Genomic DNA, 24336 nt, shown 5'->3' with positions numbered 1-24336 from the left:
CAGCACAGTTATACCATTTGTGCCTATTGCTCATTTCTGTTACCCTTCTGCCACAGTTATTATATTGTAACATACAAATAAATAAGCTGAACATTTCATACATAAACATTAGAAATAACAGTTCCAAAGCTTGAAGCAAAACTGTAAACACAATCTTAAAATGCATCATTTTATCGTGCAAGACTAAGCGCTATTTAATATACTTTTCATACTTAGGCTCTGGAAAGCAGACATTATTTTAAAGGGCTCACTGTGTATGTTCCCACAAACTTCACATCAACCTTAAACTTTAAACATTGCATGCAAATAAAGACGCGTAGACCTGGATAAGTTATTAAAAAATGGCAGGAATTTTATTGTAAGGATTCTATATTAACTAAAACCTATGGTGGCGGAGAAAGAGCACTGCGTAACAGCTCACGAGCTGATAACACAAGATCACTTAGTGGACTGGCGCAAACCGCCGTGAGTCCTCAAATCACGGGGAACAAATCCCTACATACTTAGCGCTGAGTTGACGTCAGAGTGACTGCCCCTTACAACTCACACTGCCCTCCCTCACCGAGCCGAACAGGGACCCTCCTCACCGAAGGACCAAAAGGAGTTACTGATGCTTCAAAGGGGGCAGTGACCTACGACCAACTACCCGTGCGCCCATTAATCAGCCGCTGAACGCAGTGCCTTCCTACCCCACTTTAAAAAACCCCACTAAAATTGAGGGATGGGAGGGTGGGATCTCGTGCTGCAAGTGAACACAAGCAGGAAGTGCAGCCTGCTATATTCTATCAAGGTCCCTCCCAGGTGAGCAACCATTGGCTGGAACCCACCCCATGATAAACTACACCAGGTAATTACTCAGCTTGTTACAAACCCTGTCGCCCTTTAAGTGCGTTTGTCCTAAAAGCCTCACTTGTCATTGTCTGTGCTACAAAACCGGAAAGCTTTTCATGTTGATGTAACAAAATATATGAAAATTATCCCTGTGATAATTTGCATCCAACAGCTTAGGCAACTGGATTGTTTTGCTGCCTGCTTATCACGTTTTAGCTGCCTGCCCAATATTAATCTTCCAACCTGACAAGTACTGATGAGGTTAAGTAAATTATTTGTGCTCAGTAAATCAGAGGAGGAAGTTTTGTTCACTTCCCACAATTCTAAAGTCCCTGCCACCTGTTCCTACATCTGCTTCTTCAGGAATGGACTCTCAGTATTATCAAATGAAAAAGCCTTTATAAAGGCATTGTGATCTTCTTGCCTTATTGATCTTGTTGCCTTGTTATTTAACACACTCTAGCACCACTTGTTGTGACACACTATTCTCTTCTCCATCAGCTGCCAGCAGCATGAAGCATGAACATGCATAATTTGAAATTTAAATTGCTGTTTCTTAAATGGCCTAAACTGGCTTTGACTAGATTGAGCTAGAAGTGAAGTATGATCAATATAAATAGATTTACTTGGGCAGTATGGTGGCTTAGTGGTTAGCATTTCTGCCTTACAGCACTGGGGTCAAGAGTTCAATTCCTGACTGTGGCCTTATCTGTGAGGAGTTTGTATGTTCTTCCCGTGTTTGTATGGGTTTCCTCCGGGTGCTCCGGTTTCCTCCCACACTCCAAAAACATACTGGTAGGTTAATTGGCTGCTAACAAAATTGACCCGTGTCTGTCTTTGTGTGTGTGTGTGTGTGTGTGCTAAGGAATTTAGACTGTAAGCCCCAATGGGGCAGGGACTGATGTGAGTTCTCTGTACAGCACTATGGAATTAGTGGTGCTATATAAATAAATGATGATGGTTTACTAGGTAGTTTTAAAGTGAATTTCACATCAAATGTTAAACATTTTAGCTATTTTACCTCCCCTCAAATCTCCTTCACCACTAGCACTAACATTTTACAGTCTTCCATATCCAGAGCCTTGGTGTCACCCTAGACTTTGTCTTCTGCTTTACTTCTTAAACTCTGTCCCTCTTGCAGTCCTGTTGCTTACACTTTTAAAATATTGCTAGACTACAGGCTTTTCTTACCCAAAATGCAACTCTTATCCACTCTCTAATCATATTCCACCTTGACTACTACAAGCCCCCTCCTGTCTGGCATCCCCTTCACCCATCTGTCCCTACTTCAAACCATCCTGAGTGATGTGTGTTCTTCCTCTCTCAGTATTCCACATTTACCTCACCACTGTGCAAGTCCCTACACTGGTTCCCAATATCCTACAGAATAATATTTATTCACCCTCACCAACAAGGTCCTCTTGGGATATGAGAGTACTAAGAAGGCTAAATATTGCAGTCATATTCAATAGTCAGCATGATTTTAGCACAACTAAATGTTCTATATGGAAGAACAAAAGTATAATACAACAACCATAAAGAAGGATATTGGCTTAATCATTTAAAATATAACTCCTCTTTCATATCACATACTGTATAAAATGATGACTTGCTCTTACCTCTTGCTTCCTTTCAGGGTCTTGTCCATGTTAAGGATGTCTTGCATCTTGTACAGAAACCACTTATCAATAGCTGTGAGTTTGTGAATTTCATCAATGGAAATTCCTGTCTCCAGTGCCTAATATAAATCATAACATATGGCATATAAGTTTCTACAACAATACACATTTCTGCATCCTGGAACTTTTATTATTTGTATATTAGTGCTAGAGTTCCCTAGATTTTTTTTTATTTCCAACCCTCAATATTCTCATGGATTACAGTTCTTTCACACAATATTTCATGATTCCTTTCCTTCTCTTTAGCTATTAAAGTTTCCTCCACTAAATCTCTCTGATCACCTTGGCCATGCTGTATACGCGGGTGCTGGTGGGCTCAGCCATCTCTTTTCTTAGGTTGACATCTGCTGTCCATGCTTTGTTCATAGGAAGGTTTGAGGTGAAGCCATCTACTGAGGGATGACACATTCTTAAGGCCTTCTGGAAAGTTTCTTGAAATGTACGACCAATGGCCATGACCTACAAAGGGGCAACAAGAAGTGTGTAACATACAAAAAATGGATATTTGAACAGTTGAATCATGTCATCAAAACTATATAAAAATCTTCTGCGTTAGGGAAATACTTCACCTCCAATCATATCCCATAAAATAGTACCACATTGTGATCAGGATGATTAAAATAACATTATGCGTAGAACTAATAGAAAATCCATATTCTAATGGGATTGTGGATGTTATAATGATGGTCGACATACACACATTGGCATCCAGAGATTATGATACTCACCTCTCCAACACTCTTCATGGAGCTGCCAATCAAGCCAGAGGCACCATGGAAACGATCTAAATCCCAACGAGGTATCTTGGTCACCATGTAGTCCAGACTGGGCTCGAAGCAGGCTGTTGTCTTTCCAGACACAACATTCCTGATCTCTGGCAGGGGTATACCCAAGGCAATTTTGGCAGCAATGAAGGCCAGTGGGTATCTATAAAGGGTATATTTCAACAGTATTTTTTACTGTACCAGACAAGATTTCTGTAATAACTATCTTTATGCTACTCTAAATTTTTATCTTACCCGGTGGCTTTAGACGCTAAAGCAGAGCTACGGGAGAGTCTGGCATTGACTTCAATGATAACATACTCCAGAGAGGTTGGATGCAGAGCAAACTGTATATTGCATTCACCAACAATTCCCAAGTGTCGCACAACCTTAATAGAAACGGCCCTCAACATCTGGCATTCTTCATTCGATAGTGTCTGACAAGGAGCTACAACAATTGAGTCCCCTGTTCATATAAAGAAATAAAAGTCTTAAATCAGTGTCTACCTAAAACACACATGATCAAGAACACTATTCATATAGACTTGGTGGCTGTTAGTCTAAAATATTAATTGTTACTTAGCAATAAATGCCATATATTTAATATATTGGAAATTTAATTTAACAAGGTTGTGCACTATTGATAAAGACTAGTGCTAAAATGCTAGTTAGACAACATCCCTCATATAGCCATGTACAGCATATATAATTTCAGTGTAAAGTCCCTACTCTTGTTTACCTGTGTGGACCCCCATGGCATCCACGTTTTCCATGTTGCACACAGTGACACAGTTATCTGCTGCATCTCTAACCACCTCATACTCAATCTCCTTCCAACCCACAACTGATCGCTCCACCAAAATCTGGTTGGTCATTGCCAAAGCCTAGAAAGTAAACAAAACAGATAATTGTAAGAATGACAAGGTTCTACTATTTTTTTGACTAGCTGTGTATACATATTTGCTTCAGACATCTGCAGGAGCATATATCACATACAGCAGTTTCAATTCAACAACAATTCTAAGAAAATGTTTCGGATGACTTGCAATTCTTAGAGATCACAATATGTAACAATGTTTCTGTATTATTTTGTACCGTACATTTTACTAATTTTATTAATTAGACTTTCTTAGTAATGTTATATCCTGCTGACAGTGTGTGGCCTATGTATCCACACATCCCAAATCATACCATATTTACTAGGCCACCCCTTTCTATCTAAACTTTAATCTTTCTAAATTTGTGTCTTAAACTTTTCACATTTACTTTTTGGGGGACTGTAACTTATTTTATCCTATTATAATATTTTTCTTTTCAACCCACTCTACTTTGTGTTTGAGCATCTGTAGTCAGTACCAGTTAGTACAGTCCAGTAACTTTGAGGGATGTGAATGGAACTTGCTGACTAATCTTCCCTGCCATGATGAGTCCACTATTTTTACCTTTGTTGCCAAGTCTGTGAGGGTTTCCTTATCAGGACAAAGACCTGATCCCAGGCCACCCAGAGCATAAGCAGAACGAATCATAACAGGATAGGCAATTTTGTCAGCTGCATCCAGAGCATCTTTCACCTACAAGTACAGATTATTTTATATTATTAATATGACATTGTTAAGTTCACATATACAGCATGTAAAATAATGAGAAAACACAGCTGTCATTTTGCAGAATGTACTAAATATATGACAGCTAGAATCTGATTGGTTGCTATAGGCAACATCTCCACTTTTTCATACCCGCAGTTTAGTAAATCTAGCCCTTAGTGTCTTTCTTCTGGTTTACTCAATAGGCTTTTTCATTAATCTGTAGTCTTTCGCACAGTAAGTATTATATGCAAAGTTCAAATGTTTTCCCATAGAACAACAGTGATCTTGAGAATAAATACCCAATGAACTTCAGCTGTTCCTAATTGGTTGCCCATCAGAGGAAGCACTGAGCTATTTGCCTGATTATTTTGGTTTGTACCTGTGATGTCACCTTACTACTCCTACTTTGGGTACCTAAGTACCAAATCGGCTCTGCTTTGATTACGTAGTTTTTTATTTCAGTTAAGTTCATGTAATATTTTGATCTTCAAGTCAAGAAGCAGTCTTACCGATTCCACGGCGTAGCTGTGAGCAATGGGTTCATTAATCTCATTTAGTTTGTCAGAAAATAGCTGCCTGTCTTCTGTGAACATGATGGATTCCACTGAGGTTCCCAAAACTCGGACTCCATATTCCTTAAGCACTCCCCGCTTGAAGAGCTCCACACCTGTAATGGGAATAAGACACTATGACCAAGTATTGAACCTCTGGTTACCACACGTCAATAGACATAATTTTATTTTGTATAGATCAATTGAATTTACTACTAGAATAGTTTATATACTATATAAGACTTGTCTGAAAAACTTCTGATATGAAATGTACCAGGCTACATTATCACCTACAAATCTTGTCTTTCAGTAGTTTGTTTGGCAGTCAAAGAGGACACAGTTTTACTCACCGCAATTCAGGGCAGTCTGCCCACCCATCCCCAGTATGATTCCATCTGGTCGTTCTGTCTTAATGACCTCGGTTACAAACTGTGGTGTGATAGGTAGGAAGTAGACAGTATCAGCCTGCTTGATGCCCACCTCATTGGTCTGGACAGAGGCGATGTTGGGGTTCATGAGGACTGTTTTCACGTTCTCTTCCTGTAGATCAAAGGTGACAGGACAATTCCATATCTTACTTAAACAAGTAACTTAGTATATCTTAAAACTTAGTAGAGCAACTAGGTAGTATAAACGTGTCCCATTTAATTACTACAGACTTTAAGCCATACCTAGTAACAGTCAGTCTATATAATGTGTACCTACATTGTTACTGGATTGAATATAAATAAAACATCTAGTAAAGTTGAGGATTTCCATCTCTAGGTCCTCTGTCCAGATCTTAATATAATATTCCTTATATATTTATGCTTTACTTGAAGAGGACATGTTGCCAGGAAAGAGATTGTTCGATTGTTCTTATTTATTTATTCTTAAGTATAGTCTGATAGTAACATGGGGGGAGGGGGGATTTCCTTTCATCGTAATGTTAACCGGAGAAAGAATTCAATAAGTAGCGCTCTCAGTATGGAAAGAGTAACACAGAGGAGTGGAACCAGAGAGAACACTTCCTATGTGTTACCATACTTTGCGCCCTAAAATACTAGTAGCACTAGTTAAATGTGATATTAGTAAAATCAACACCAGGGGTAAAATGTATCAAGCTGAGAGTTTTCCGACGGGTTTGAAAAGTGGAGATGTTGCCTATAGCAACCAATCAGATTCTAGCTATCATTTTGTAGAATGTACTAAATAAATGATAGCTAGAATCTGATTGGTTTTTCAAACCCGCCGGAAAACTCTCAGCTTGATACATTTACCCCCAGGTCATAGAATTTGATAACAACATATATTTTGCCTACTAAAACTCATGAAAAAAAAAAAATTGCTACTGTACACAGTCAGAGGTAAAACCTTTCACTTACTTTCATGGCTTTGACCGCTTGAGATCCAGAATAATCAAACTCTCCTGCTTGTCCAATGGAAAGACCTCCAGAGCCAAGGATAAGGACTTTAGACACCTGCAAATTAGGAGATTTACAATGAAGTGTAGGACATAAAGACCTTTATGGTGATACACTGGAGATAATCAAAAAGGTTTCGATTTAGGATGGATGAGAAGTAATTAATTAAGAAGTAATTGAGATAGCAGCCGATTAACCTACTAGTATGTTTTTGGAGTGTGGGAGGAAACCGAAGCACCCAGAAGAAACCCACGCAAACACAAGGAGAACATACAAACTCCACACAGATAAGGCCGTGGTCAGGAATCCAACTCATGACCCCAGTGCTGTGAGGCAGAAGTGCTAAACACTAAGCCACCGTATAATTTCTACTAAACAAGTCACAATTTATAAAACTTTAAAGTCAAGAAATTAAAAGTGAAGATAATTCAGACATGCAATGATTACAAAAATGACATGACAATAATGCTGGCCATTTTTGGCAGAGAACATTTAAAGGCGTTCTTGGATTTTTCTTACATCAATTCTTTTAGACTCTAGCGCTGGTTTGGGCATTACAGATGCCAAAGTGGTGCCTTTACCCTTCTTTATCATTGACATGAAGACATCAAACAGAAACTACAATCAAAACAATAAAAATATTTCAGTATATCATCAAAAAGTGCAAGTATGTAGTGTCAGTATAGCATTCGTTATGCAAACAGTAAATTTAACAAAAGTAGTGTCTTTATAAATGACTTCCGTGTATACTGCTGCACTCTACCTCTGTGTCAGTAGGTCCAGGGTTGGCCTCAGGGCGAAACTGGGCAGTGAAGATTGGTTTGGTCTCATGCATGATGCCCTATGTAAAGGAAGACACTGTAGATGAAGGTATTCATACATTTTCTTGCAGATACAAGTTATAGGGTTAAGAACCATCCTCACCTCATTGCTCTGATCATTGATGTTTACAAAAAGCGGTTTCCAACCTGCAGGCAGTGATTTGCTGTCCACTCCATAAGCATGGTTCTGAGCAGTGATGAAGGCCTGTCCATTCATTGTGTTCATAACAGGCTGGTTCTGTCCTCTGTAGAGAAGAGCACAAGGTGTGATAGCCTGGCTAGAACCCATAACATGCTAACACAGTACTGCCTATACAAATGTAAATCAACCTATTGAACAGAGCCTGTTCACAAAGTTCTTCAAATACCACATTAAGGAGGTTTTTCACTTTTACTAGGATTTCACAGCCATACTCTCATTTATCCGACTACTATAATGATGTAGCTTTTCACCATACACACTGGTATAATAACGTAGCTGTACCCCATACACACTGGCATAATGATGTAGCTGTATCCCATACACACTGGTATAATGATGTAGCTGTACCCCATACACACTGGTATAATGATGTACCTGTACCCCATATACACTGGTATAATGATGTAGCTGTACCCCAATATACACTGGTATAATGATGCACCTGTACCCCATATACACTGGTATAATGATGTAACTGTACCCCATACACAATGGCATAATGATGTAGCTGTACCCCATACACACGGGTATAATGATGTAGCTGTACCCCATATACACTGGTATAATGATGTAGCTGTACCCCATACACACTGGCATTATGATGTAGCTGTACCCAATACACACTGGTATAATGATGTAGCTGTCCCCCATACACACTGGTATAATGATGTAGCTGTACCCCAATATACACTGGTATAATGATGTACCTGTACCCCATATACACTGGTATAATGATGTAGCTGTACCCCATACACACTGGTATAGTGATGTAGCTGTCCCCCATACACACTGGTATAATGATGTACCTGTACCCCATGCACCATACCCTAGTACCCAGAGATTATTGGGTACTTTAGAGATCTGATGTACTGAATGCAATCATCATTGGCTCCTGACTGATCCAGTGCTGTGGCCAGTGAATTAGAAGTTTAATGTAAATTCAACCAAAAAGTTGGATTTTGGATGTTTCAGACATCAACATAGGTACTGTACTAAGTGGCATTTTCTTGTGCTAGGACTTAGGCATATGTAACAAGCCAAATGTAACTGTACATTATAATAGCATGTTGCCATTTTTAAATTTAATTTATAAAACATTGTTCTTTCTTACTTTTTTATTCTATTTTCACAATATTGCCCTACCTGTTAGCCATGGGCAACCTGTATGTCTTGCCACCAGCTGCCAAAGCTGCAATTTCATTCCCCTTGCAGATACCAAACATCGGCTCAGAGCGGTCACTGTTAAAGACCTGAAGATTGAGGGCAAACAATCAGCTTTCCACCCCACTCACAACCATTGTGGCTCAAGCTGCATCTGGGAATTCTGTGGAACTTACCTTTCTCAGATTTTGTATAAGAGGCTGGGCCAATTCTGGGTTTCCAGGTCCACTAGTAACTAATAGGCCATCATATTCCATTTTGGAGAAGTCATGATTCCAGGGGACAAGGTTCACCTCTGCTCCTCGCTGCATTGAGAGTGAGATTATAACATTCACATTGTGACTGACTACTACTCATAAGTGTTTTATCTTTATAAGATAACAGCTAATCAAGTCTGGCAAACATATTGTTGGGCTAAGTGCATCTAACAAGGAAGATCAGAGATCTTTGATATGAACATGCAGATTGATGGGTGAAGGCATGCTGAGAATTATAGTTCAACGCCTGACACCTGCAGGCTCACTGGCTTCTCTGCCCCTTTTTATAAAAAGGTGATCAAACTTACCATCCATTTCAACTTTTTCTTTACCATTTAGCAAGAAAACAATTTAGATTATGGGATTATGTAGGATTGTTAACTCCTTACTCACAATCTCCCTTGGATTGTGGATACTGCCACTTATACTTTCAGTGTTGGCCAAATTTTGATATAGCTTACTAATAGTCCAGTCTAAAATGGTGATCATAAGTAATCTGCTGTTTTCAAGGATTGAAAACCTTTAAAGCAGTAAATTCAGATATTTTCATTGGCTACACTAACATTACCACACACAAATGTTTCCATTTCTGTACAGCAGATTCCAATTTGACATAATAAAAAAACAAAGCAACACAGAAAGTAATTTAACATATTAATTAATATAATTTTCACTGACCTGTGTATTCTTTGCTTGCTACAAAAGCACAGTTTAACAAATTCTGTGCTTTTTTCCCCCATGTTTATAATTTTGCCAGTGTTACTTTAAAGCTTTTACATTACCATATTTTGAATACAACTATTATGATTTATAAATCACCACCCTATTGCCCAGTGTTTCCTCAGTGAAACTAAGAGATCAGTCGCTTCAGCGTTTTCTTATTTTATTTCTAGAATTCCATTTACTTCCATCTTTCATTGTTAACTTTTCCAGCACCAGTGTGTCCTGCCACACACTTAGGTGTATATTTACTAAACTGAGGGTTTGAAAAAGTAGAAATTATGCCTATAGCAACCAATCAGATTCTAGTTATCATTTATTTAGTACATTCTACAAAATGACAGCTAGAATCTGATTGGTTGCTATAGGCATCATCTCCACTTTTTAAAACCTGCAGGTTAGTAAATATACCTTTCAGAGTGGGAAAGGTGCCCTATCTTACCTTAACCAGCTGACGGATGATGTTGTGCTTCACACCACAGTCCACTGCCACAATTCTGACAGGATTCCCTTTGCCAAATACTCTGATCTCCTAAAATGACATGCAAGAAAGTGACATTTTTAAGAAGCTCATATCTCTTTGATGTAGCTCTTTCTGCATACCACCTGCATATGTACCCACAAACCAGGTGCTTCTACCTTAAAGGAATACTCTGCATGTAATTTTGATTTTTGACCCGCCCCCCCCAAAAAAACACAGTAAAAGAACAGTAGATAGAACAGTAGAATATAAGTTAGAAGAGGAAATACATGTCTGTTAGATGTTAGTGTAGCTTAGCTAAAGCCTGCACAGTTACACTGCTACTGTCTCCATGACCTTATGTGACCTGCATATTTGGTTATCAGCAGCTCTTAAAGCCGGTTTAGGTCTCACCCGAGAGTTGATTTTAATGCCTTGGGTTGTACATGCTCTACAGCAAACTTTATTGAATTCATTGCTTCTGCTTTCTAAATTCCTTGTGTGCTTTTAAACACGGGCTGGCTGGGCTGAAGGGCGAGGAGGTGGTATTCTTTGGGTTGGTCCCATAGTGGGCTACCTTGGGCTGGGTCTTTGGGCTACCTGCTTTTTTTTTCCTTTAAAATGTTCCCAATAGGCTGCTGAGCCGAGTCTTGTCTCCACAGGGCTAAAATTTGTCAACCAGCCCCTGCTTTTTAGTCATATACTTATATAATCAGACACATAGTGGTAAATGTATCAAACCTTCCAAAAAAGAAACTCGGAGGTGTAAGATGTGGACCAAAACAATCAGATCCTAGCTATCATTCTCTAAATGTACTAGATATATGATAGTTAGAATCAGGTTACTATGGCCAACATCTATGGCCAACATCTCCACTTTCATTTTTAGAAGATTTGATACATTTACGCCATAGGGGGTATATTTACTAAACTGCGGGTTTGAAACAGTGGAGATGTTGCCTATAGCAACCAATCAGATTCTAGCTGTCATTTATTTAGTACGTTGTACAAAATGACAGCTAGAATCTGATTGGTTGCTATAGGCAACATCTCCACTTTTTCAAACCCGCAGTTTAGTAACTGTACCCCATAATGTCACTCATTTAAGGCCTGATTGTGTCCAAATGGTTCTTACATGTAAGTTGTGTGTTTAAAAGTATGCTTAAGCATGTTACTTAAGTTCAAGTCAAAGTATGGCTCAAGATATGTATTGATTTGAATCTGGGTGGGTGTAAGTACGCTCTGCCTAAACAGTACTTGCTGTAGACACACAGAACACGTTGCAGTATAGGCACATGCATAAGTACAAGTAAGGATCACAAGAGAAAGCATAAAACACTTATTTTATCAAAATTTAAAATAACAATTGTTAACAGTTTAATCAATTCTATAAATATTTATTTTGAAATATATCTATATAGTTTTAATATATATATTGATCGCATAAATAAAGAAGCTTTCAATGCATACTGTGCATATGATGCGTTTTTATAGGATATTTTGGCAGCATACAGTTGTTCTATGATAGCTACTGGCACGCATATGTGTATTTTTTAATTCAAAGACTATGCTATGACAGTTGTCACTGTCAGTCTGCATTTTCAACTGATCTGTAGTGGGTACAAAGATACAGCTGAAAACAAGCGTACATACGAGAAACCCAGGACTTGAATCGGCCACATCTGCGTTGGAATGAACTTACTGTATATTGCATACATTAATCTGCCCTTTCCCTAACTTTGTTCCGCCTCTCAAGTCATAGGTAGTCACAAGTATCAGATACACACGGACGTGAATTGCATGCAATTGAGTTCATTGGCGTAATGTCCGTTTCTGGACATGCACAGAGCTGTTTCATTCAAGATACACAATGCAAATGGACGTTTGTCCGAACATGAATCAAGCCCTTTTTATTTTTCCCTACACCCCTGCACTGAGCACTGGCCTTCGGTGGATTTCAATTAAAGACCCTCCCCAATTCTTATTGGCTAACAAGGTTTAATTATTTTAATTAAATTGAGCGCCGACTGATGCGCCTCCATGTCAGTGATAGGGTGGAAGTACGGCACTGTGCTGTGACATCACATTGCAGCGTCATGCTCCCAGTCACTAACAAACAGAAGCAGCAGAGGGCAGCCTTACAGGGTCTGACATTCCCCCTCTGCCTGCAGCACCCTTCCTCCTCTGGCACCTGAGTGCCTTTTACTGGTACTACAGACATGCTACGTCTAGAACGCTCCAACCTCATCCACAAAAACATCCATTTGATTGCTGTGAACAGGGCTTTAATGAGAGATGCAGAAGCAGCTGTTAGGAAATCAATTTTAGTATCTTGCGGAGAACGAATGTACCTCCCACTGGTTTATAGTAAGTGGCTGTTTATCACAGAAGCAGACAGATTACAGTGTTTGCTAATTATCACCAATGGTAAATTTCATTATTGTCAACTTTGTTTTACTAGAAGTCTTTTAAAGCCTTCAAGTTGAGGTTATAAAATATTCCTCCTGTTGTGCCCCAGAGAGCCTGAAATGTATCAGCTTCCTAACACATTCTGACAGCCAAACTCCCTAATAGACCATTTTAGTACATGAACTGTTTTTATTTGGGTGACTGGAAAATAGAGATGATTGGATTGCCAGTCTAACACAAGAACATGTACTCAGGAATATTAAAAAAAATATATTACAAGAACAATATTTCAAGAAGAATTAAGTGGACCATGTAATACTTATCTTTGGCACGGAGAACTTCCATAGCCTTAATTGCTGATTCCCCAGTTAAGATCAAGATTGTGCAAGCATTTTTATTTGTTGTTCTGCTGCCTAAGACCAGTTACCCACTTGCGTTGAAACTCGTGATTTCACTAGGGGTTTTTTCCACCAGTAATATCCAGTCTCTCCAAACCTATGTCCGCTTCCACCTGTAGTCAGGAACAACGGCATAGCGGCATCTTTTGGACACTGCCTTCTCCATTCATCTGTCTTGATCTCAGCAGCGGCAGCTCACTATACTGATGTTCCCCACGGCTGATAGACAGGTAGAGAATCCTGTCCGGCCACTCTGATTGTATTTTAACACAATCAGCGCAGCCAAGTTGCATTATCTGCTTACCTGTCAGCTGCCGGGAACATCAGTATAGTGAGCTGCTGCTGGAAGCCCCATGCTTCTACTATTAAAAAAGGGGGCGTGGCAGAAATAGCCCTCCCTAAAAAAAATCTAGGTCCGCCCCTGATGTTTACTTACATTTTTCGCTTGAGCACAGGGCGTGCTGGCACTTGGGATTCCTCAACCCAGTAATCTCTGGCAGTCATGGGTATGCTGGAGCTTGTAGAACTACAAACACCAGCCTGCCCAACCACTTAAAAGCGGCAATGGCATACTGGTACCCGTAGTGCACCACAGACAAAACACTGTTTTAACCATTTATTTTACATTATTGACCCACACCACCGCCCAGTTGTGTGAGAATAGCCCTAGAGCTATCAGCATAGGGCTGGTTATTTCTGGGAAGAGGGGGAGGCACATTTTTTTGTGGGCCCGTTTCCCTAGGAAATTCAGTCCTGCGTTGACCAGCCTAGGGCTGGATGGTTCGGAGGACACCATTCTGCGGATTTTCCTGCAATAGTGCCACCAGCCCAGACTGGCATAGCTTAGTCCTAGTATTGGCAATTTTAGGAGGACCCTATGTTTTTCATTCCCTGACTTTGTCAATACCAGCCTAGGCTGGAGGCACTAAAGTTGGATTGGCTTTTTAGGGGGTCCCACTCATTTTATTTTTATTAATATATTTATGTTTTTAACAGTCAGGGCCAAGTCATCAGCAGCAGCAGATATAGTGCATATCTGTATCTGCTTCCCCCTCTACATAGTACGTACAGTGCACTAACAGCCCTTAGCATGCTCAGGTTAGGCTAGTCCAGCTTTTCCCTTCCCTGTTCGGACTCTCAACACTGCATGCACAGCACTGAAAAGCGCATTTTGAGCTTTCGTTTAGGATGTACATCCGACACATACAGAAGGTTCTTAATTTCATTTTAGAAGGTTTTATGATACAATTAGAGAAGTTGAGCAATCAGCTATCAGAGGATGTAATTGTGTTATGTACAGTAGATCCAGCTAGAGTAGATCTTACTGTTCTTTTCGAGGCTCAGATATCACACAAGCTACAATCACTGTTCTGCAGTGGAAAAGTAACAATAATGGTCCATATAGTTGTGAGCTATGATGACATGAGCAATAGGGAGGGAGCTATAGCCAAACATTAAGAAAGGGGCTGGATATTTTACTATCAGAATATATGTATAAGTCTACAGGTCTTCTTAGAAAACTTTTTTAGCGGTTGATGAACGAAGCACTGAGATTAATACCTGTAAGTATATGTTAGTAAGCCTTCATACTTATATCATATCATTTTACTTTAGAAATAGGAAAAATACAGCCTAAAATACTGATAAGTTTCATATTATTGCACAGTAGAAAGCTGCTCATTAATGAAAAACACATAGAAAATGGAAGGTTTTGGGGAAATAAAGCAGCGGTTTGATTTCTGACATATATCAAGTGAGATTTCCTTTTCCTGACCTTGGTTGATACTTCTGCAATCAAATTCCTCTTGTTTGGATCGACGAACTCCACTGGCTGCCCCTCGAATTCAATTTTACCCAGTATAGTGCCCTGGATAAATAAATCATTCAGTTGTAATTCAACTAATTTAAAATAAAACATTTTGTCCAAGCAAGATAAATACATATTACATAAATGCATAAATCATGTCCTGGCATTATTTAAATCATTCTAATAATTACAATTCTTGACAAATTATTCAATATCTAAGAAGTGTTCTTAACACAATTCACAGTAGACAAATGTCAGTACATTTGATGAGAGTCAGTAACAACTCTATTAAATATTAATTCAACAGTAAAATATAAGGTCGTTTGATATGTGACTTTGAGAGTGTGTCTGAATTTCTAATCTTTAATTCCTATTCTCCAAACGCTATAACCCACTCTCTCCATATATTCATAATTTAGGCCTCCCATTCTTTCCCTGCTATCATAGACAAGTCATGATTTATGTAACGAATGCCTCAGGAGGAGATCCCTGGATATCCTAGGCTAACACACAGATCCCTGGGATATCCAGTAGATCCCTGGATATCCCAGGGCCCGATAGAGCGGTCAAAACAAGCAAGGACTGGTACATGAGGGGTTAACAGGCAGAGAAACAAGCCAAGGGAGAAACACACATAAACTCAGCTTCTGCAGCAAACAGAGAGTCAAACCGGCAGGGAATCCTATTGCTCTGACACTGATGCAGTGTCAAAGTGAGCTTTATTTACTGTGCAAATTTGAATTTGCCGCCTCTCAGCCACGATCATGTGACCTCCCGAACCAAAAAGTTCTGACCTCTACGCAGAGGCAGAGGAGATCAGCAGCACAGGAGTGTGGAGCAGGTAAGTTTTGTGATAGTTTTGTGCCATTGCAAATATTTTCTTTATACATCATATTGTCCTAAAAGACTCTAATACTCTCTAAATACTCTAATCACCTAGGCTATTAACAAGATTAGTGGGGTTGAACCCAAAATTGCTTTCATACACTCATCCCTATATGGTAGGCTCTATCAATAACGGCTTTAAGCTAATGCCACGTTAAAAGATGTCTTCGTTTATTGGATAAAAGACATTTGAAGACAACTTAGTGGTTTTCTTTCACATCTAAAGAAACAATTCAGACAACTGGTACATGGAAATACAAGCTATAACCCATAGCAACCAATCAGATGCTTCTGTTAGTTCTCTAACCTGCTCTAGTAAAATCGTAGATAGGTTCTGACTGGTTGTTATAGCTTATACTAGCACACGTTTTTATAAAGCATGTATGGCGTATGCTTGTTACCCAGTATGCTGGAGGAGGCGAGATGTAAGACAAAGGTCTAATATCAGCTCTCTACTGTAGCTATGTAGATAGAGACGTACATCCCTTATTAACAGCCTGTGACTATTACTTCATGCCATTGGGACATCTTTGTTTCATTGTAGTCATCTGTGAACTAATAATTTTGTCTTGCTCATGAGATTTTGCTTTCACACATATCAATTTTTTTTTTACCTTACTTGAGATCTAAAATTATGGGCGCCCTAATTAATCTGTGTTAATCTGTCTAACATTTGCCATTAGGTCTTTCAGGAACTATGTTGTACCACTGTATGGTCAAACACATAATATTTTATTCCTATTAAGTGCCCTTTGAGGGAAAGCTAATGTGTGATTTTATTATGAAGCAGTATTTACTGTACCTTGTCCCGAATCTTTTTTGCCAACATTCTGGTGTCAATTCCGCAAAGTGCAGGAACCTGGTAAGGAGAGAATAGGAAAACTGTTCATATGAGATTCACTAAAGTGTGAATTATCTCAGAAGTATAGGGAAAATAAACACTGTCTTTATTATAAGTGTGATGTATGTGATGCTGGTATCTGTAATTTTAAACATATTGGTTTATTAGGACCAAAACACAACTTCTCACCTGCAAAACAGTTTTCTCAGTTTTCTTATCTGTATTCACAATTAAATAATATTAACCTTATGTTAATAACATCAAATATGTGTCATCATTTTTGTGTGTATGCTTGGATGTAAAGAAATGCTAATCGGCATGGAATTACAAAACACGTTCCAAAACTAAAGTCTATCACCAAAATTGCTATAGTGTACAAACTTCTTGCTAATACCAAAAGAGATGTGTTAAAATAAAAGTTATCTTAATTTTGTAACCTTTAACTTAGTTTGGTTTGTGAATGTTGATGATGGTGATTATCCTTTCAAAATTGTGTGTGCTCCAAATTTGGTCCTACATCATAGATTAAATAGGATAATAATGCTGAGTGTGTATCCAAGAAACCGTGAAAGTTACCTGGGCATATCAAGTAGTGGAGAAAAAGTAAGGTACTTGTTAATTTTTATTGCGTTCTGATGTGACCTTATATTGCACATACGCCATAGTTGCCTACTCTCCCAAAATGTCCGGGAGACATCCGAATTTTTAGGAGTTCTCCCGGACTCCCAAAAGAGCAGGCAAAAATCCTGGATCCAGATTTCGGCGTTGTTGAAGATGGCGAGGGGGGGGGTCTAAACGCGTCCTAGTGATCCCGCCCCCTGTTGTGACTGGCTAAAATTGCCTGAGATTGACAGAGCGGAGCTTAACGGTGCACCACGTGTGGCCACGCCGCCCTCGGCGGACCTCCCTCCCGGAAAGCTGCCTGCAAAAGAAGGCAAGTATGACACACGCGTGTGTGTGTACTGCAGTCTGTTCATTATGTCTATATACGGCAAGTATTGTGTAGGCAGGACGTGCTTACTCTCATATTCAAACGTATCTCGTTACCAGAAGTGATGTCACATCGCTCAGTCCGGCCGGATCTTTGGATAATGATATTTACAGGTGTTTGTGCTTTGTGGGACCTTATAAACTGGACATTTGGACTAACATACCACACTACATACCCGGAATCCTCTTGAAAAAGTCGAGTGACGAAACGCGTTGAGGGGGATAAGGCGTTTTCTGTGTGTTTTTTCCGTGGATCACCACATCTACCCCGGCCAGGTGGTTTTGAGAGATCCGTGATTACCATCAGGAAAGACTGCAGATAAGCCTATATTTGTTTCATATTATGTACGGGCGCATTTTATATATATTAAGGATTTTATCTTTGTAATAAAACACTTTTATGGATCATATTGATATGAGCTTATGTTGGTACCCAGTTTTGAGGAATTGTTGGTAGCCTTATTTGGCATACTACACCATAATAGTTTTGCTCTGAGTCCATAGTGATCTGAACTTCTGGAACCATAAGGACTGGACATCAAGGAGTCTATATAGGATGTCGGGAATCTAATTACAGATAAGCTGTTTATTATTTGTCTTTTGGTACGAGGCCAATTCACTTGTTTGCCACATTGAGAAGACTAATTGTTGGTCATTTAATACACTATGCGTGGCGCTTCTCTTTTTTTGTCTTTTAGAATTATTTGAGCACTTGCAAATGAGTGCCTGCTTTTGAGGAGCTGCCTGCTGCGTAAATCTGTATGTTTTTATATTTATATTGTGTATGAGGTACACACATATACATAAATATTACTGTCACACATTTTGGTGTTTTTCTAATACTGCACTAAGCGCCTTTTGCTTATTATTTTTCTATGTATCTTGGCATACGCTTGGAGTTGAATACGGTCGGAATTATGCTCAATTTCAATGCTCTGTTTTAAAACGCAACTTGCGCACAATTTGAATCAAGCCCTGTGTGTCTGCAGGAAAAAATTCCAGTGAGCAGCGGAGAACACAAGACAGGATTCTTGCATAGCTCCACAGCGACACCCGTTTTGTCAAATACAGCTCCAATTTAATTCACAAATACAGGAATTACTATAGTATAGGTTCTTTAAAAAACAACTTTGTGAAAGATATTGTCCTCAACAATGGCTCCCAAAAGAGCCTCATATTGCAATACTGGTTATGCTGGATATGTTAAATTCATACTCTCCCTGTGATTCACTGAGAAAAGGGAGTGTGGCTTATCAGAAAAGTGGGTGTATATCTTTGTAAGGACCCAAAGTAAAACATTTATTACAAAAAGTGCAAAATCGCAGTCATATGTGGAACAATGCAAATATTTTGCAGAATAGTTTTTAACATTTTGCTCATCTCTATTTGCATCCCTGTATTAAATAAGTGTTTTTCTTATCTCATACAAAGAACATTTTTGGAAGTGTTTTCTCTCTAATAAATTGGTTGTTAATAATAGCTCTTGCAGTTTTGTCGCCATCTACTGGTGAACCTAATGCAAACATGTAAACATTATCTACAAACCTTCTCTTCATGCAACCACTCAGACAGGGACTTGACTGCCCCCCAGTGACTGTATTCATGACTGTAATCCAAGACCAGCAGGCCAGACACCTGAAATATGATCAGTCGATACTGTACTATTAACAGTGCTTACAAAACAAATTACATACTGAAATTGGATTAGTATACAAATTCTGAAGATTGCATTACATACAAGCATATTGGTACACTATGTGATACAATGTGATTGTGTGAGTAGATAAAGTCGAGCGCTGGCTGTGTGCTCAGGATGGGACTTCAGCTAAGTTGACTGATGATACACTCACTGATAATGTATTGGTTGTATTCTGGGCACAGAGCCAATACAAATAAATATATAGATAGAGAGAGTTCACCGGGTTTCTAGTTGAATATGGGCAAAAGGTAAGAAAATGATTATTGTTGCACGTACCTTTATATTCTCTGACTCAATGTATTTCATGAGGCCATATGAGTCTAGTGCCTTAGTGTCAGGTGCCCCACCATTACCAATGATGGGGTTGGTAAGGGTGAGGATCTGACCGTGGTAGCTTGGGTCTGTCACAGCTTCTACATACCTGAGGGCATAAGATAATTATTAAACACCATTACAACTACTATCCAGCAATGTAATAACTGTTACATATTAGTGTTTTATCGAATATGTGATTTACTCTTCATGACACTAAAGATGTGCAATACTGTGCAGTCTGTGCTTTTTTTTTTAAATTTGGATACTCAAAACTTGTGCAAGGATGAATCGTTAATAAAGTAAATAAATATTTCTTAAATGTCTAAATGACTTTTTTTTCACAGTCATAAATGATTAGCCAAACACAACATTATGTAGTCACATTAGTGACTACCACCGCATTTATGAATAATGTTATTTAACTGTGCAAAACTATTCTGATGATTGCTCTCCATTTCTAAACTGTACTAGAAAGATTACAGAAACTGTGGGTTACCCATAGTTGCCAACCTTTTCAGGTTGGCCCTCCAGGTGTCTTGGGGGGGAAGGTGGGCATGAGGTGGCGGGGGCTCAGCGAATCGCGTCATTTTGGCCCCATCCCTGTGAAATAATGACGCAAATGCGTCATTGTACCAGGGGGGCCAAAATCATGCGATTCCCGGAGAATCACATCATGGAGGCTCAAAATCTGCCCACTTCAATAGGAAGTGAGCAGATGCGGGAGAATTGCCAGCTCTCCCGGGAATCTGAGAGAGCTACCAATTCGGGAGTCTCCCGCACATTCCTGGAGAGTTGGCAAGTATGCAGTTACCTTCTCACCCCAACATCCCCCTCCCCGTCCACACACACTCACAAAATGAATTTAGCTCAGTGCACTTCCAACTCTGCATCTCAATTTCCTCGTATTCTCCTCTATGAACACTCACCATTTTAACTGTGGTTTACCAAGTCTTTGGAATCTACATTAAATATATAGTTTATAAGCGTGTACCTTCTTCTGTCTGGAAATGTTTATCAAGATGCCCCACTTATGTTTGTAAAGGTGCGGATGGGTTGCTGCATCTAATAGACAACTTCTAATAGTTACATGAAAGAGAAAAAGGGGGGGAGTACAACCGCACTAGGTCTATAACCAAGTATCCTATATTGATCAGTATATAATTGATAATATATTATCATTGAAATCAGCAGAATCGCTGAAAGGTGCACCCTATAACCTATAGATGTATAGGTAACACGAAGAGACAGAACAGAGGTTAGAAAGTGGGGCACTCTAGGATACGAGGTTAATGGAGATGTGTATAATAAAAAGCAAATCTTTATTGGTATATGTTAAAATACACACATCCTAGCAAAAAGAAAGCTACGCGAAATAATTAAAAGAAAACAAAAAATAGTGAAATTAAAAGTTGCAAATCAACTGCAACAATCGCTCTATGGTCAAATTCGAATTTGACCATAGAGCGATTGTTGCAGTTGATTTGCAACTTTTAATTTCACTATTTTTTGTTTTCTTTTAATTATTTCGCGTAGCTTTCTTTTTGCTAGGATGTGTGTATTTTAACATATACCAATAAAGATTTGCTTTTTATTATACACATCTCCATTAACCTCGTATCCTAGAGTGCCCCACTTTCTAACCTCTGTTCTGTCTCTTCGTGTTACCTAAACTTCTAATAGTTAGTCAACTGCAGTGTGGTTTCTTTCCAGTAAAATTAAGTTATTTAGAAGAGAGATCCACAATCTGCTACATTTTCCAAGCAGCACCACCTCTACAATGCAGATTATTATGTGCAAGCTTTGGGAATAAAGTCTTTCTAAAGATTAAAATTGTATTTAAATGAAAATATCATAGATTTCGATATGCACCGTTGAAGTCTCCTGAGGGTGCAGTCATGTTGCGTGAAAGTCAGCAAACCTCTTAAAGGAAACTCACCCGCCCAGTCCTGTGTTAAAGATGACCTCTCCAGCGACTGACTTTGGGTGTCCAAAAGAGTATCCTTTGATTTTGGTCCCATCTTGCAGAACTAAATTGGCAGTGTGTGCCTGAACAAAAACAGGAAACCAATTAAGTATACTGGACGTTAACATCTCGCTGCTTTCTCTTGCACTCTTTGCTAGTAAATATATATGGAAGACATATTGGGCCTGAGGAGTAAATTTGCTCCTGGACCAACCATGTTACAAAGCAAGGGGTGCAAACTAGTTTATTATTTTGCACATAAGGAAAAAACTGGCTGTTTTTCATGTAGCACACAGATACTTGATAGCTTTATTTTTTCATTGAAATGTAAAGTTGATCTTGGACATGCTGTATCCCAACTATATTTTAAATTTACCCCCACCCCCCTCCAATGAAACATGGGTTTGCCACATTGACTACTTTTGTAGCTTTACTTTCCTTAATAATTTAGGCCCATTAAGTGTAATTTATTGATTGCAAACTATTCTGCTTTTGGCAACTGCCTCCATAAAATGTCATGCACCTACTATGCGAAAAAGGTGCAAAACATTGTTCTCATTTAAGTCTTGAATAGTCATGAGAGGGGACATTGGGATTATGTTTACTATATGTGTCATTTAATTATGTCTTTTTATTACATGGGTATTTCTGTGCATATAGATGTGGTTACCTGCTTTAAATTCATCTGGATGTTACAAAAGCAACCCCATTGAATGTATGCAACTCTTGATTACGAGTAATTTCTAAGCACCCATTAGAAAGAGGCCAGCTGTTACCCTGAAAATTCTCCTGTAAATAACCTTTATCCACCACCTGGATCTCATTTAAATTTCTCATCCCGCAAAGCAAAATCTCTTCATTGCAGTTACAAGAATTAGTGCACCCAGCCTGCAATTAGTTAGTTAGGAACACCCTTATCTGCTCAGCTCCTCACATCAGAAGATCCAATATCCCAATACTCAACTTAAAGGAAAACTCTCACTGGAATGATGCACTATAATGTAGTACAATACGGAACACATCTTATAATGGGTTATGTTGATGAATTCATGTTGATAAAACATAATTTACAGGCTGAGTGTATAATATGAGCTAAGAAGTAGAGATGCTCAGGCTCGGTTTTCTGAAAACCGAGCCCACCTGAACTTAGGGGATCCGAGTAGGCTCGCGAGCCGGCTCGTTACTTTTGCGTGATCTGAATCGAGGCAAAACGTCATTGTACGTTGTCGGATCTCGCAGGTTTTGGATTCCATAAGTACCTCCCTCCCCAAGAGATCCAGCGCCATTGCTCACACAGAAACAGGGGTAGCAGTGTTCTTGTCACTCTCCAGTCTCCAGTGCCATTGCTCAGTGCCATTGCTCACACAGAAATAGGGGAGCAGTGTTCTTGTCACTCCCCAGTCTCCAGTGCCATTGCTCAGTGCCATTGCTCATACAGACACAGGAGGGGTAGCAGTGCTCTTGTCACTTGACAAAAATTGACTGGAAATTAATGCTATTTAGGTTAATAATAATGTTGGTATAAAAAAAAAGCCAAATTATGTGATTTTACCAAAAATAATAGGGATTTTAGAAAAAAATCGGGACCCAAAACCAAAACACGCAAAGGGTGGTTTTGCCAAAACCTAAAACCAAAAGACAAAGTTAATCCAAATCCAAAACCAAAACACAGGGGTCAGTGACCATCTCTACTAAGAAGGTCCATTCATAATGGAAATGTAAAGTCTGATTAAAATAGATCAAACAAGTTAACACAAATCGCCAATAGCATATTTCTCTGTGAATATGAGAATTTGTTTACACAAACCCATTCACTGTGAATGGGAGTGTTTACTGTATGTAGAAATAGTTTAAGGATTGTTTGTGCTCTGGAGTAAGAGGACACAGAGACTGACCTTGGAAAACCTAACAAGTCAGTACAAATGTTAGTCATCAGAGATAATGGACACACATGTACAGTGTGCGTGTACGAAGACTGATGCTAGAATGTGGTGGATCAGCATTCTACATCTAAAACATTATTTGTGTCTATAGAAGAACATTTCAAGTTCACTGACATTTTGTGTGGCCTTTAAAAGATTTTGAAATTTGCAGAAAATTCTACCAATTTACTAGAGACTAATTGTTTTGCAGTAAAACAAATTGCATGAAAATAAAAAAAAAATTAAGAGTTCCAGACTGGTTATTTTAGTGTTTCTAGGTAATGATTAGGGATGAGCGCACTCGGATTTATGAAATCCGAGCCCACCCGAACGTTGCGGATCCGAGTCGGATCCGAGACAGATCCGGGTATTGGCGCCAAATTCAAAAGTGAAACTGAGGCTCTGACTCATAATCCCGTTGTCGGATCTCGCGATACTCGGATCCTATAAATTCCCCGCTAGTCGCCGCCATCTTCACTCGGGCATTGATCAGGGTAGAGGGAGGGTGTGTTAGGTGGTCCTCTGTGCTGTTTAGTTCTGTGCTGTTTAGTTCTGTGCTGTTTAGTTCTGTGCTGTTTAGTTCTGTGCTGTGCTGTGCTGTGCTGTGCTGTGCTGTGCTGTGCTGTGTTCTGCAGTATCAGTCCAGTGGTGCTGTGTGCTGTGCTCTGTCCT

At 39.2% G+C, this 24336-nt stretch overlaps 2 protein-coding genes across 2 annotated transcripts in view; one reads left to right on the top strand and one right to left on the bottom strand.

Moving 5' to 3' along the window:
- The window catches only part of MYL1 (myosin light chain 1), a 427496-nt gene that overhangs the window by 64094 nt on the left and 339066 nt on the right, over window positions 1-24336 (top strand). The gene's annotated exons all lie outside the window — the stretch shown is intronic.
- CPS1 (carbamoyl-phosphate synthase 1) overlaps window positions 1-24336 on the bottom strand; it is a 75133-nt gene that overhangs the window by 37106 nt on the left and 13691 nt on the right. The window contains exons 2-21 of the mRNA XM_075180283.1: window positions 21716-21825; window positions 19741-19885; window positions 19311-19400; window positions 16737-16793; window positions 15017-15109; window positions 10418-10507; window positions 9175-9303; window positions 8981-9087; window positions 7739-7880; window positions 7578-7655; window positions 7334-7432; window positions 6776-6871; window positions 5762-5951; window positions 5370-5527; window positions 4717-4845; window positions 4014-4158; window positions 3530-3740; window positions 3239-3437; window positions 2793-2969; window positions 2451-2569 (exon numbers count right to left, since the gene is read on the bottom strand). Of these exons, the coding sequence (XP_075036384.1) occupies window positions 2451-2569; window positions 2793-2969; window positions 3239-3437; window positions 3530-3740; window positions 4014-4158; window positions 4717-4845; window positions 5370-5527; window positions 5762-5951; window positions 6776-6871; window positions 7334-7432; window positions 7578-7655; window positions 7739-7880; window positions 8981-9087; window positions 9175-9303; window positions 10418-10507; window positions 15017-15109; window positions 16737-16793; window positions 19311-19400; window positions 19741-19885; window positions 21716-21825 (2564 nt within the window). The remainder of the gene's footprint in view (window positions 1-2450; window positions 2570-2792; window positions 2970-3238; window positions 3438-3529; window positions 3741-4013; window positions 4159-4716; window positions 4846-5369; window positions 5528-5761; window positions 5952-6775; window positions 6872-7333; window positions 7433-7577; window positions 7656-7738; window positions 7881-8980; window positions 9088-9174; window positions 9304-10417; window positions 10508-15016; window positions 15110-16736; window positions 16794-19310; window positions 19401-19740; window positions 19886-21715; window positions 21826-24336) is intronic.

The sequence above is a fragment of the Mixophyes fleayi genome, chromosome 7 (genome assembly GCF_038048845.1).
Source record: "Mixophyes fleayi isolate aMixFle1 chromosome 7, aMixFle1.hap1, whole genome shotgun sequence".
Lineage (NCBI taxonomy): Eukaryota > Metazoa > Chordata > Amphibia > Anura > Limnodynastidae > Mixophyes > Mixophyes fleayi.
Note: the sequence above shows the minus strand (reverse complement) of the source record. Positions and strands in the feature narration are given on the sequence as shown.